The sequence below is a fragment of the Lepisma saccharinum genome, chromosome 1, assembly GCF_977018435.1.
Source record: "Lepisma saccharinum chromosome 1, izLepSacc3.1, whole genome shotgun sequence".
In the NCBI taxonomy this organism is placed as follows: Eukaryota; Metazoa; Arthropoda; class Insecta; order Zygentoma; family Lepismatidae; genus Lepisma; species Lepisma saccharinum.
Window position 1 is genome coordinate 667,040 of NC_139229.1, and position 15,554 is coordinate 682,593.

Below are 15,554 nucleotides of genomic sequence, written 5' to 3' on the forward strand. Positions count from 1 at the left end.
TGTGTGAGGTGAAGCAGTTGACCGTAACTGTGAACAAACTCGTTGGAAGGATTGACGTGATTGAGGCCGAGACAAGCAAGATTAAGTGTGACATCGGCGAGCTTCAATCGTATGTTCGGACTCTGGAAGATCATCTGGACGATCTCGAAAACCGATCGAGGAGACAAAACCTCGTTTTCCACGGCATGCATGAAAAAATGAACGAGACATGGGATGAATCGGCTAGCGCAGTGCGACAATTAGTCGAAGAAAGACTTCATCTTTCCCTACCAACGGACGCAATCCAGAGGGCTCATCGTACCGGAAGCACGTGGTCCGGAAAACCTCGTCCCATTGTGTGCAAGTTCCTCCGCGATACGGAAAAAGAGAAAATTCTTGGAAGTAGCAGCAAATTGAAAGGCTCAAATATTTACATCGAGCAGGACTATTCATTTTCTGTTAGGCAACAACGACAGAGACTTAAAAAGCATCTCTTCGAAGCCAGACAGCAAGGATGTAGAGCTCATCTGCAATATAAATATCTCAACGTCAACGGCAGAAAATATACAATTTGGGACCTGGAAGACAACCATGGCGACTTTCAAGAATGCATCGAGACCCGAGAACCTTCAGCTGCATCCAATTCCCAGAAACAGGCTTTCCCTCCACCCCCCACCAATGGAAATGTGACGTCTCAGGGAGCACAAGTGACAACGACCGCATTCCAGCCATCTTCATGCGGTGATCTGTTTCCCCCTTCCACCTCCAACGGGACAAGGAAAGAAGAGAACAAACGGATATCGCAAATAGGTCACCAGTTTCCCCCTCCCTCTACTCAGCGATATCCCAAGCGCCAGGGAAGCAACCAAGGATCGAGAGCCTGAGGTGAGGCCAGATTTAAAAAAGTAAGTGGTAATGGTCACGTGACCAGCAATTATGTCGATAAAGGAACTGCAAGTGTAAGTGTTTCCTACCAAAATGTGAGGGGCTTAAGAACTAAACTCAAAACATTCTACCTGAGTGTATTAAGTAACAATTTTGATGTAATCATGGCTACGGAAACATGGTTAAATCCATCGTTCAGTGACAGCGAAGTAATTGACGATAGATATATTCTGTTTCGGACAGATCGCGATGCACAATCTTCTGACAAAGGCTTGGGGGGAGGGGTACTTCTGGCTGTAAACAGGGCGTTTCGAGCTATCGAAATTGAAACTCCGGTAATTGACCCTCTGATAAATTACTTGTTAATAAAAATTAGCGAAATAAATATGCATATTTGTGTAGCCTATTTCCCCCCAAATACGAATCGATCTGTATACAGTTCCTTCTATCAAACTTTAGAATCACTTTATGAGCAGGGGTCTTCCCTTATTATTGCAGGGGATTATAATTTCCCTGAGATAAAGAGGGCGGATCACAATCTCTTATTTTCAAACGAAGCTTGCGTAGAATTGAGTCATTTCATGTCACTCCACCTACTAAACAGCTTCAATGACATAAAAAATGATAACCAACGAACGTTAGATTTGATTTTAAGTAACGTTAATAGCATAACAGTCACAAGGGAATCCGATCCTCTCGTACCAGAAGACATTCATCACCCAGCTTTAAATATTGACATTTCCATGACTAAATTTAAATCTATCACGAAAAATTCAATTCAAGCAGAATATAACTATAACTTTAGGAATGCAGATTTTTTAAAAATGTATAATCTTATGAGAGCTGTAAATTGGAATGATCTGAAGAAATACACTAATATTAATGCCGCTATTGATAAGTTCTATGAAATGGTGTATGACATATTTAAAAAATGCGTACCTTCAACGAAAACTCAACCGAAGAAATTTCCGAGCTGGTTCTCATGGGAAATTATAAAGAATATCAGGAAAAAAGCATATCATAGGCAAAAATGGAAAAATAACGCTCCCCACGCTGAACGTCATCATGAGAAATTTAAAGAACTTCGGAATATTGTTAAACGAGGGATTCAAAAAGCATATATGCATTATATTTCAAGCACAGAGTATAACATACTTCATACCCCTAATCTCATCTTCAGCTTTGCCAAAAATATGAAAAAACAAAAAAGAGCAGAACCTTTTCAATATCAAGGTAAAATACTTTCTGACACTCTAGAAGTAACAACAGCGTTTGCTAAATATTTTCAAACGGTGTACCGGCAGGATGATGGAAAAAATAAGACTTTGAATATTCAATCTTACAGTGAAATCGATAAACTAAACCTATCAGATATTAGTCTTAATGAAATCAAAGATGCCATTAAAAATCTTAAACCGAAAAAATCTATTGGTTCCGATAAAATTCCACCTTACATACTTAAAGGATGCGGTGAGATACTCAAATACCCCCTGCACACGCTGTTCAATCTTGTACTTTCCACCTCAACATTTCCAGATATTTGGAAATTAGCAAAAATTACCCCGATACCAAAAACAAATAAGCAAAATGATGTAGAGAATTACAGGCCGATAGCAGTCCTGGCAGCACCTGCCAAGCTCTTAGAGCAAATTCTTTACAAGCACATTTCTTTTCACATACGATCAGTGATCTCTCCTTATCAACATGGTTTCTTATGTAAAAAGTCTGTCTGTACCAACCTATCAGAAATAACTCATTTTATCGCAACCGCGATGGATAGCGGAGCTCAAGTAGATGTAATATATACAGATTTTTCGAAAGCGTTGATACCGTAAACCATAGAATCTTAATAGAAAAACTGAAATCATACAATCTATCGAATCCGATGTTACAATTGTGTCAATCCTACTTAACAAACCGCAAACAGTTCGTCACGTTTCAGGGAAATACTTCCGATGAATTTGAAGCTACATCCGGAGTTCCCCAAGGCTCTAACCTTGGTCCCTTATTCTTTCTCATGTACATAAATGATCTTCACGAACATCTGAATCAATCGAGTAAACTACTTTTTGCGGACGATTTAAAAATATACAAAAGAATTTGCAGTTACAGTGACTGTACCGAGTTACAAGCGAACATAAACAGTCTTGTGGAATGGTGCGAAAGCAACAAACTAATCTTAAATAGCGAAAAATGTTACCAAACGTCATATACTCGAAACACTACATCAATAAAATACGACTATTGCATAAATAAACAAAAATTAAAATGGGTAGAAACAATCAAAGATCTAGGAGTTCTGTTTGATTCTAAACTTACATTTCACGTGCACGTTAACTTTGTAACAAACGAGGCTTACAGACTTCTGGGATTTATAATGCGTACATGCAAAGAGTTCAAAAATGTCGGAAGCTTAATGATGCTTTATAATGCTTACGTTAGAGTGAAAATTGAATACGCAAGCATAGTGTGGCACCCTCAAACCCAGCAAGATATAAACAAAATAGAACAAATTCAAAGTAAATTCTTAAGACACTTAAAGTACAAACTAGATGGTATATACCCTCAAATGGAATCCCGTGAGAACCTTCTCAGATATTTTAACCTAACAACTCTCAACAACAGACGCATCATGCATCAGCTCATTTTCCTCCACAAAATTTTAAATAATCTCATTGAAGCTCCTTTCGCCCTGTCACAGCTCGACTTCTACGTCCCCTCAAGCAAATTACGACCAAGAAGGCAACTCTTCAGCCTCCGTCGTAATAGAACCAACGCTCTGACAATATCCCCAATTTGGAATATGTGTAAAACATTTAATGATACCATCAAAAGTGAAAACAGTGTGGACTTATTTTGCCCGACCGCAATTTCGAAAAGGAATATACTAAAATTACATAAATTACGATAGAACCTAAGATTTATATGTTTGTTAAATGTTTTCTGTCTATATACTACATTCATCTGTGCAATATTTCAATAATGTTATCACAAAATTATTGTATAATGAACGCCATTAATGGGTAATATACCTGTTGCGTTCAATTTCTTAAATAAATAAATAGTTTGCATGTTCTTCATTCACTTTTGTACTTCCTTAATAACATATTGGTTTCGTGCGTGTTACTCACTATCTATAAACAAAAATACGTTAGAGTATTCAAATTGGTCTACTTACGCAAGTGAGTATGTATTCTTACGTGGACGACGTTTCGGAAGCTTTACTGCTTCCTTCCTCAGGTTGTCGTTTTCAGCTCGGAATATCAAGCCATGTCAGAGAAGTGTCATGTAAGGATACTGGGTGAAAGGTTCGGGTTAAAAACACTTCATAGTGCTTGACCTATACAGAATTAAAACCCCTTTGCTAAAAACCCCTTAAAACTCACATTAAAACATGTAAAAACCACCGCTACGGTAAACTAGAGTGGCCGTTGAGAGTCCAAACTCCCTGTCAAGGTGAAGCGAGCAGGCAGATGGCGCCGCGCAGCGGAGTGGTACTTCCCCTCCCACGAGAGATCCCTCCCCTCTCTTTTTCTTCCCCTCGTCACCAATCCAAGGAAAATTCCCGTTCCACCTCGGCTGCTTTCCTTACTTCCGATGTGACATGGAAGCCCATCGGGGCCCTTTTATTATTCAAATTGTCCCACTTTTTAAAAAAGCTAATCCATACGTCATCTAAATTGCCATCGTCCCGGTTCAGTTTATTTCTGTTTCCCGCGCATATCAATGCCGTTTCGTACACGTTCCTATCCAATTTACTATTACTTTTTTTGATAACCTCTCTTTTTATTATTTTATGCCCACTGTTTATTATATGCTCTGCAAGCCCCGTTTTCGGATCCCTTTCTTTGATGTTCTTATCATGTTCGCCCCATCTAATACGCATGCTCCGGCCGGTTTGTCCAATATATTCCATCCCGCAATTGCATTCAATCCTATACACCCCTTTTTGTTCATCAGGGTTATCTCGAATTTTTACCCCCCTCTTATAATCCGTGAAATGCTTTTCAATATTTCTAGGTGCTCTCGTCCCGCATTTCACACCATACTTTTTCACTGTTTTTTCAATTTTCTCGGTGAGCCCTTTACAGTACGGTATCCCAACATAGTTAACTTTACTATCCAACCCTCCCTCCTCTTTTTCCTCCTTTTCTAATCTGCTATCAGAAACGGGGTTCCCCTTTGAAATATTCTTCCTTGCTCTCCTAGCTAACACATTCATTTCATATTCGGAAAATCCATTCTTCATTCCTACCCCTATTATCCACGATATTTCCTTTTCTTTTTCTATGGCATTATTGCATAACCTCTCAGCCCTTATGAAAAAGTTTAAATAAACATTCGATTTGACCCTACTTGAATGTTCCGATGCCTTATTAATATAAAGACTGCCTGCTAGGGGTTTGTGAAACACCCCTGTCTTTATCCCCTTTTCAGATTTGGTAATACTTAGGTCCAGGTAGTTGATTTTACCTTCCACCGAATTCTCCCTAGTGAAGCTTATTCTGTCCTCTTGTTTTCCTAACTCCACAAAAACAGTGTTAAGATCTTTTTCTTTTCCAACTACAAGGATATCGTCCACATACCTACAGTAATATTTTATGTCTACTCCCACCCTTTCCATAACCGCTTTTTCTAAGTAATGCAAGAAAATGTTTGCCGCAAAACCCGATATCGGGTTGCCCATCGCTAACCCTTCTTTCTGACAAAAGATCTTATCGTTTACGCGAAAATAATTGTACCCAGTTACAAGAAAAAACCACCTGACATATTCCCATGCTACCAATATATCCACGCCATGGTCTAGTAGCCATCTTTGAAGGCAGTCACCGGCTTTCTCTCTCGGTACACTAGGGTACAAATTTGTTACATCAAAGCTGCTAATTTGGTCATCCCTCCCGATTTCTAAATTTTCAATTGACTCTTTTACCTCAAAGGAGTTTTTAACGCTATACTGGGTGTTAACATTAATCTTCTTCATTCTTTTAATTAATTCCTTTGCCAACCCATACCCTGGGTGTTCATAGGTGGGGATTATTGGTCTAAGTGGGATCAGTGCTTTGTGCGTTTTTGGAATGCCGAATGCTGTGGGGATATTCCCCTCCTTCACTTCTTTAATGAGCTTCTTCTTTTCCCCGCTGCCTAAGGTTATGCTGGTTTCTATCCCACGTCTAATCTCATTCCTAATTTTACTAATTGGGTTCCCATTAACCATTTCGAAATCATTATTTAGAAAGCATTCTTCTAACTTACTTTGATATACGCCTTTTTCTATTACTACCATCTTATTTTCTTTGTCAGATCGAATGAGATACACATTATTATCTTTGGCCCATTTTTTCACAGTGTTTAAATCATCCCTAATTCTCCGGTCATTTTTCTCTTTTTGCGTTCTATTCCCACCCCTGGAAATACACCCTCTCCTAATTTGACTCAACATGTGTTCATCAATAATCTCACGTACATCCTGCCTAACTTTGGACTTATCTTCTTTCTCGTCTAACTTCCCGATAATTTTCTCCGTGGCGATAACAACCTCCTCTTTCATAAACCGTTCGTTCTTTACAGCGAATTTATGCCCCCTGCTCAACATATCACCCAAAGCTTTTGGGGGGTTTAATTTTGTCAGATTTAAAAAGTTTTCGCCCATACTATCGATATTACCCTCACATATTTTAGTTTTATTAGTCTGCTTACCGATGCCTAATTTTACAGTTTTTCTCCTTATGGTTTCTAAATCTTTAATTTTTGCATTTTCGATGGTTCTAAAATGCCGCTCTTCGATGCGCCTCCATGTCAAATCGTCGAGTTTTTTCCCTATCTCCAAATGTAAATTATAACATTCATAGTTCAGTCTATCCACCTGCCCGTAAGCCTCCCTTATGCATTTCCCTAACATCTTATGTTGCAATTCTACTTTTTGCGACCGACAGTTATTGCTTAAAGGTTGATATCCCCATTTTAAAAATCCTGGCAAAACTCCCATCCTCTTACATTGTTTAAAAAAGCCTATCCTAATCAAGGTTTTATTAAGTCTTATCCTTAACTTCTCGAATGCACGCACTTTTCTCCCCGTATCGGAGGTCAATAACATATTGGTTTCGTGCGTGTTACTCACTATCTATAAACAAAAATACGTTAGAGTATTCAAATTGGTCTACTTACGCAAGTGAGTATGTATTCTTACGTGGACGACGTTTCGGAAGCTTTACTGCTTCCTTCCTCAGGTTGTCGTTTTCAGCTCGGAATATCAAGCCATGTCAGAGAAGTGTCATGTAAGGATACTGGGTGAATGAAAGGTTTGAAAGAAAGTTACAGATAAAGGGAATATATAACATTTGGAAACTATGAACAGGAAGAAGGGTTGTTGAGTAAGATTATCGATTGCTTATGTGTGAAAATTTAGTAAAGTTTACATTATTTTGCAGGGTCCTGATCCACTGAGTGGAGACGAACCCGCAAGAATATTTGCAAAAGACATCACAGAGGAGGAGAGAAAGGAATTGGTACTGAAAGCATACGAGCACCTGAAGAGTTCCTTCGAGCGTTTCAAGAAGCCTGATGGACAGAAGAGTTCCCCAGCTAAAACTTGCAGGGATCTTTCAGTTGCTCATCCAGAACTACCCACAGGTAAGCATCAGATAACATGTCTCTGTTTGGGTTGAAACAGGCTTCATTATCATGCTTCAGATTGAGAATGAATTTTAGTAAATATGAAGTAGTACTGAATTATTGGACCGTTAACAATTTTGGAATCTAAACCCACTATCTCCAATCCAAATACTTTTTTTGTAGTGTTGATAAAGAAAGAAAATTCATTAATTAAAGAAATTGCTAATTTTATTAAATGTTTTGCAGTGTTTAAAATTATTTTCCAACAATGATATTTCCCCATACACAACAGGGGTAGACAAAATTAAAATTATTCAGGCACCAGCCCCTTTATCTCAGGAGCCAGTTTCTTTTTCCAAAAGTGGTGTAAGAAAGACATGAATCCAACTAAGATAAAGCTACACATTTTGAAATGTGGCCTTAAGACATCTAATTTATAATTAATACAAGATTGGATAAAAAGTAATTAATTCTTGCACCCGAGTGGCCTTCCAAAAAAAGAATCAACCTGTAACAACTGTACCATATCTCTGCAGATTTGAAAATTCAGCTAGCAACAGTGTAAAAACTTATAACAGCATGTTTATTATTCTGATTTGATACCCATGGTAGAGAAAAACACAGGAACATTAAAAACATACTGTACTAGTTATTTTTTTAAAAAAAAGGTAATGGAAATTTCGATATGCAAACTCAAAAATATTAAAAAAAATATATGTATAAAGATGAATTTCAAATTCAGGTGCCAGGTGAAAAAAAATTGCAAGTGCCATGGTACCTGGGCACCCTGTATTTTTGTACCATTATGCACAATAATTTACATTATAATGTTCCTTGCAGGTGAATATTGGATAGATCCCAACGAGGGTGATACAAAGGATTCGATACTTGTTCATTGCAACATGGAAACAAAGGCTTCATGCTTGCTTCCAAAGCCAGACAGGACAAAGGAAATCACTCACATTGGGGAGGTTCAGGAGATGTGGGTCAGTGAAATGAGGGATGGAATGCAGGTAAGTTGTTACTTGCTGTGACTATTGTTTTGTTGGAAGAGCTTATCTTTTCTAATCAATAAACTTAATTTAAGACTTCACAAACTTTAGAAATAGCCTAAATATCAGAAATGGGATGTCATATGGAGGTCCATCCTGTAATGATTGCACAACATGATCCTTTTTTTATTAGTATTCTTTATGTTTAATATTATTGTTGTTTAATGCAATGCAATTCTTTAGTGGATACAGTTTTCGGTACGACTTGCTGTAGCGTACATTAGCATACACGCAATCCTTAAGACAATGGTAACTATTTAATGAAAACTTTTACCCTTCACTCATTTACTATTGTCTTACAGCTTACTTACAAGGCAGACAGCAATCAGATTGGGTTCCTCCAACTTCTTTCCAACGGTGCAACTCAAAATCTTACATATAACTGCAAAAACTCAGCTGCATACTTTGATGCTGTAAAGAGAACTTATCGGAAAGGCATGAAGCTGCTTGCATGGAATGACATGGAGATAACACCCAGAGGAAACCAACGTTTCAGATACGAGGTTGTGGAAGACGAATGCAGGGTAAGTGAAAGCTTATATAATGTTTCAAAAATTAAATTGTATTTTTAGTAACTGATGTAAGAAAATATCAAAATAGTCTAGGATCACAGAAGGAAAGTGGGAAGAATATGACAAAAGGGTCTAGATAGTTGTGCAAACTTACATCAAGGTATTTAGTATTCAGTCCAGTTTAAGTGTTGAAGAGGTTTTCTCGGGATGTGAACCAGGGGATTTCCAGAGAAATTTTCCACCAGCAAAGCTTCAAGAATTATTGTTTAAGTGTGTTTTGTTAAGAAAGGCATACAGGAAATGAAGAAATTAGTAGTTTTTCAAAAGTAACTATGATAGAACAATTTGGTACCTGTCTGAATAGTTTTACACTAGTATGAAATCTTATTGGGATATTATCCATTTTCTAATTTTTACTTATTGTAATATTTTGAGAGATCATTTCTTTACTCTTATTCAAGGCAATATGCAATATACTTATTAGTTAGTAGATGAAAAGTTTGGGATTATTATTTTAAAAAACACTCTATTATTAAACTACGTATTTACTAATTACGAACAATTACACACATGTAATGATTTTGTGTCTGTGTGTGTTAGGTCAATAAAATTATTTTGCACCATATTTCTACACTTATTGAGGGTGTAAGGGAAGACCATCTGAAAAGACACTCAATTAGGGGGGGGCAGGGGGCATTGCCTCATCCCCAACCTTGATGGAAATCGATTCTAGGGGGCAAGGGGGGGCAACCATGGACGGCCAAGGGAACCTGCAGGGGGCACAGAGGTGCAGTTGCCACCCTCGATTACAAATTTTATGCAAATAAGAATAAATTTCATAAAATTTTCTTGCTCGAAATACCTGCTTTCCTTAGTCGTAGCTAGGCAGTGACGGGAGTTTGCCCTGGTGGCAAAATGATCTAAATGAAAAAAAGTTGTAAAAGAGAGAATGGCATGGCGCACCGTGAAATTATTTGCACCCTATTAAATCAATGGTGTTTTCAGTTTGCAAAAAATTGGATCTAAAAATTTTCTTGGTCACTTCACCTGCAATATATGATTGTTTTCTGTAAGGCAAATTGATTTTGTCTTAAATGCATGAACAATTGTTTGGAGGAAAAGGAGCGCACACATTTGAGGGACAATTTGTATAATTTTTGCTGCTTGTTTATTATGGGGTGGAAGAATTCATTATGTAATGTATTTAAATAATATATGTATTAAAGAAAATTTGAATATGTACACAATATAATGTTGGCATGTTGCATATGTATTTTCTTATTTTATGTCGCTCCATGTTGAATATGTGTAAAACATATATTGTATGTACATGAAAGTAATACATGTTACATGTAAAAAATAATCACATTCGGAGTGCATTTATCATGCATTTTCTGTCTTTGTGTGCTTGTTTTCCATTAATAATGTAAAATTGAACGTTTTGAAAAAAATATTTCAAATTATTTGTTCCAACATCGACACAAACTTCTACCCCCTTTTTGCGTAATTTACAAGAATAATAACATCTTTGATACTGATACTACTACTACCAATAATAATAATAACAATATTATTAGTAGTATTATTGGTACATTATCCAGGTACTCCCACACCCACCTAGAATTTGTGGTTGCGCCTCTGCCCTGAGCTGCAGGCTAAAAAGGTTCTGGCGCCTTGACCCACAGCCAGAATAATCCTTTCTTGAGATTAGTGTTGTGTCATCCATTTTCCACCACCCAAGTGAAATACCTGTCAAACTAACTTCTTGAAGGTAAAACCTCCCCAGTGGTTTACTGGTAAAGCTGCCAGCTTGAAATCAAAAGGGTCCAGGTTCAATCCCCGGTACAGACACATTGCACAATGGTTTGAATCCTACTTTAAATTATGGGTGCAGTCCTGATTAGCCTATACTTTGACCTTCTTCAAGGAAAGAAAATAGTCACGAAACATTTGATGGTCTATGTGTGTGTGTTTAAAAATTAGTATTCTTTATTGCAGGATAGGCTCTTTACAGGCACGTATCTAGAAATACATTTCGGAGGGGTCTGAACCAATCTCTCAGAAATATTAATATAAACGTTTAAATTAAATCAATTAAATTATCATTACATTAAATTAAAATATTAATGAAGTATGTAAATTAATTAATATTGTATTGTTATGAATAGGTAAAAGGACGGTATCAAAATAGAGATATAACAACACCAAAATTTACATGAAAACAACAACAATGAAGGGACACTGAAAAAGAACAGCCAGCCCCTTGTGTCATACTCCATCACAGAGGCTGGCAATTTTTAAAACAAAAACAGAGCAGGAATATTTATGTTAGTCCCTTCATGAATTTCATTATATCATCACTCCTCCTCATCTTCATAATTAGCCAAAAGTTGCAGAAAAGCGAAGTAAAATAAACCAAGTCAACCGATCAATTAAATTTTTCATAACTTTTCGATCAGTTGTTTCTATTTTTCCAATGAGTTAATAAGAGGCTTACCACAAGCTGGAGGTTTTCATTTCCATTCTAATTGTGCTGTTTGGGTAGAAAACAATGTACGTGATGTGAACTTTATTTCATTCTCATGTTCTTTTGAACCTAAATTTCAGTTCAAGCGAAATGAATGGGCGAGGACAGTGATAACATATGAAACAGATAAACCTCAGAGACTGCCTATTCTGGACGTAGCTGTTAGAGACATTGGAGCTGAAGATCAAAGCTTCTGGATAGAAATTGGACCCGTATGTTATACATGATTTTAACTTTTCTCCATCAGTGTTAAAAATCAAAGAACTTCTTCCATCCATCGCATACGTTACTATGAAGAAGCATGGGACCAGTTCCTTTTGTACATAGCATTTCCTAGATTTATCTTTTGCAGATGCTCCAAAAAAAGTGTTTTCAAATCATTAACAACACAAAGAAGCATTTCTTTAGATTATTTTATCTTGTACAACGACTCACTGCCATTCCTTGTCTCAGTGTGTTCATTTTATTGTAGAATTTAAGTATTATACATAAAATAATAACTATCAGAATGTAAGTTTGTTAATAAGCTTTACTAGGAACAGTTTGATATATCTTTCTTTTTTAAAAAATGTAAACGCAGATTGAAATAGAAATTATTTATGTTAAAGTTTTATACATTGCATTAAAATACATGTTGTGGGTTACATGTTTGTATATTTTTCCTGTGAAAAATAAAGTTTATCAGAAACATGTTAAATGTTTTATATACATTATATAATTAGGATATGTTTGTTTAGTGCCAACAAATACCCCTAAATCAAGTTTTATTATATGAAATACACGAATCCTAAATAACAGTTATACATTGGACTGTTTTTTTAATTTGAACTCCAAGGGGACATGAAAAAAATTGAATTAACAGAGACATGTATTATTGAAGAAAAATCAATTAAACAAAACTACTGTGCTACATTTTGAGTTTTTTTTTTACTTTTAATCACTGTATTAAATCTTCATGTACCAATGTTTCGGAGACTGATTCTATCTCCCTCTTCAGGGTAGTGTGTTATCTAATAAATCATTGTTCAATCCCTGGACACATGATGTGTTTGGGGATGGCATCTATCAGAAGCGTGGGGTAATGAAAGGCGGAGTAAGCGCTGCTTGCGAACAAATTAGTAATGAACAAATTAGGTTATGAAGTTAGTCTGTTAGAACCGTTTGTATGGTATTTTTAAGAAATAAAATCACCAGCCAATACTTGGACATATCTGTCATGTGGTCAGTCAGTAACTTCAAAATATAGAGGGGTATGTAACACTGCAAACAGTGAAGAAGAGGGCACATTTGGAAGCGTGGGAGCTGCGGATATGTGTTTTCTTTATTGTGGCCATCATCCTGTGTTATTCTGTTCTTTCGTGGGGTGTTTTTGCCATCTTGTGTTACATTGAAAATACCTCCAGGGCTGACAAACGAGCCCCTAGTGGTGCATGTAAGAACTCGATTAGGGATCATCTTTGCAAACCATTCAGTTAAAGAACTTGTACTTAAAAGTTGGAGGTTGTGAATCATGGAGAGACCGTGTCCTGAACTATGCATAACCAAAATAAGTAAGAAAAATGAGAAAGTTTTCATTAAGCAATTAAAAGTGTCTCAGTAAAAAAAAAATATTATGTTTGAATTTGTTTAAGTCCACTTTATGCACAGGAAGGCTAATTGGGACTCAACCTACAATTTAAAGTGGGATCTGAACCACTCGACCGAGTATCGAATCCGGGGACCCCTTCATTCAGAGACGTGCGGTGACGTCGACACTTGGGGTAGCAGTCAGTGGCATGCTCAAGAGGAGAGGGGTTGGTGTGGGTCACACCCCTCCCCCCTTTAGGGCCCAGTATTCCTAAAAAAAGAGAAGAATGTCAATAACAGGAAAAGATTGCAAAATGTTGAATGAGTACTAAAAAAAAGTACACGTAACCCCCACCCACATTCGAAAAAAAACCTATTTGATTTGACTCTAAGCCAGAGATCCTGGGTTTGAATCTCGGCTTGGCCACGGGTATTCTTTGCGTGTGTCCCTTCATCAATTTTATCGCACCAAAAGTGGTGGAAAAGCAAAGTTAAATAAACCATTTCGAGCAATCAATCAATGATTTCATTTCAGTTTTGTTACTTAGCATCGCTTTTTTGTCACATTTGGTTAATTGCGAAGATGATGCGATAAAATTAATGAAGGGACAAACACAAAGAACACCCATGCCCAGGTCGGGGTTCGAACCCAGAACTCCTGGTGTCGTAGTGCACTGTGATAACCACTCCCCCACGGTTGGTTGATTTGGGGTTTTAAGTACACTTTGTGCACAGAAACGAAACAGGTAACAAAACACAAAACACTTTTTTGTAGTTTCTTCAATGATATTCATTTGACTTTTTGAGTTCTGAGATACATTTTTCATTCCAAATTATTTCAATATTCACTGCAACACATAGGACAAGAATGCCCACTCATCACAGGTTCGAATCCTGGCCTGAGGTCCCTTCATCAACTTCATCATATCATCACTCATCCTCATTTTCACGATAACCAAATGTGACAGAAAAGCGAAGAAAAATAAACCAAACCAACAACAATATGAATGCACGTTCTCTTGCCCAAATAAATACATCCTATTTATGACTGTTAGAGGCAAAGCATAGTATAATTTAATGAAACTACTTAAACGAGAGTGAGAGAGAGCCTGAGCACATATTTGTAATTTAATCATTATAAATTCCATATTTGATAAACTAAAAAAGAAAGAAAGCATTATTGTCTGCACATAACACGTTCCCATTTCATAAATAATAAAACTACATCCCATATCATACATACGTGCATATTGTACAACGTGTAAAAGGTTGTGTAAATACAGAGAACATAAGTACTGCAGAAAATTTTACCCTGAGTTCTTTAGAGGATTTACAAAAAAAATCTATGAGAAACCAATCCCCTATCTGTCCTATAGGAGACAGATTGGGGGACCTGAAAGCCTGGGCTTTCAATCATTGCAGCGGGGGGGCGATGGGGCAAGGGAGGTAGAGGTAGAAATATTCCTTTTCCTTCGGCCGGCCGATTCTACCTGGAAACTGGTCAGGTGGTGGAAGAGCGAGCTAGGGTATCCAGCCAGCTTTGCCTGCGGATCACACCAATGGACGAGAAGCACGTGGAAAAGAAAGTGTTGCATATGAACTGTGGCTTTAACAAGAGAATAAATATTGTGATTTGAGTATAATTCAAGATGTGAGATTGATTGATCTATCTCTGCTAGAGTAGCTACTACTCAGTGCACGTCACTGCCTTCATTATAAGGCAACGACGTTACTTATTGTGTGGTTATGTCGTAGCAATGTTATTTTTAAATCATTTTGTTGGAACATGGAACTTTACAGGCCACAATGACTTCAGTAATTTCCATAATGCAATGCAAAGACATGAACATTCCCAAAATCACACTCGTGCTTAACGTACCAAAAGGATTAATGGTGGGGGTTATAACCCTCCTTTTGGCACAGTATTCCTAAAAAAAAAAAAAAGAAGGCTAAATGGAGGAAAATTTGATAAAATACACATTGTAGGGGACATGTTACAAGGGGAAGCAAGAGCCTCCTTTACAATCCAGCCCCCAATTCCAATTTGTATACCCCCAAACACACCCAACAACACCCCTAAAAATTTCTCAATAACCTCCTAAAATTTTTCACCAATGCCAAATTTTTGGTAATTTTGGCTTCAAATGTATCCTTACCCCCCCCCCCCCATATTACATTTGAAAATATAATTAGCCGAAATGAAAAACTGACCCATCGCTTGCCTATCAGAAAAATTCATGACACGCCCCTGGCATCTATATTATGGTCGGCGACCCAGGCTTCACCTTGTCAGAAGGTTATGGGTTGATAACACTGGGGAACAGTGAAATTGCGGCACAGTGTTTGAGAGCTAATTTAGGGCAATTTCATGCTGCTGAATAACGATATAATAATATATTTCCTGAATTGGCTCTAATTTAT

At 37.2% G+C, this 15,554-nt stretch overlaps 1 protein-coding gene across 2 annotated transcripts in view; it reads left to right on the top strand.

Moving 5' to 3' along the window:
* Nucleotides 1-12,257, top strand: part of LOC145992041 (uncharacterized) — a 97,518-nt gene extending 85,261 nt beyond the window's left edge. For both annotated transcript variants that reach the window (XM_083128166.1, XM_083128175.1), the window contains 4 exons: nt 7,293-7,494; nt 8,317-8,489; nt 8,831-9,052; nt 11,648-12,257. In XM_083128166.1, the coding sequence (XP_082984292.1) occupies nt 7,293-7,494; nt 8,317-8,489; nt 8,831-9,052; nt 11,648-11,794 (744 nt within the window). In that variant the 3' untranslated portion in view covers nt 11,795-12,257. The remainder of the gene's footprint in view (nt 1-7,292; nt 7,495-8,316; nt 8,490-8,830; nt 9,053-11,647) is intronic.
* The last annotated feature ends 3,297 nt before the right edge of the window (nt 12,258-15,554 follow it).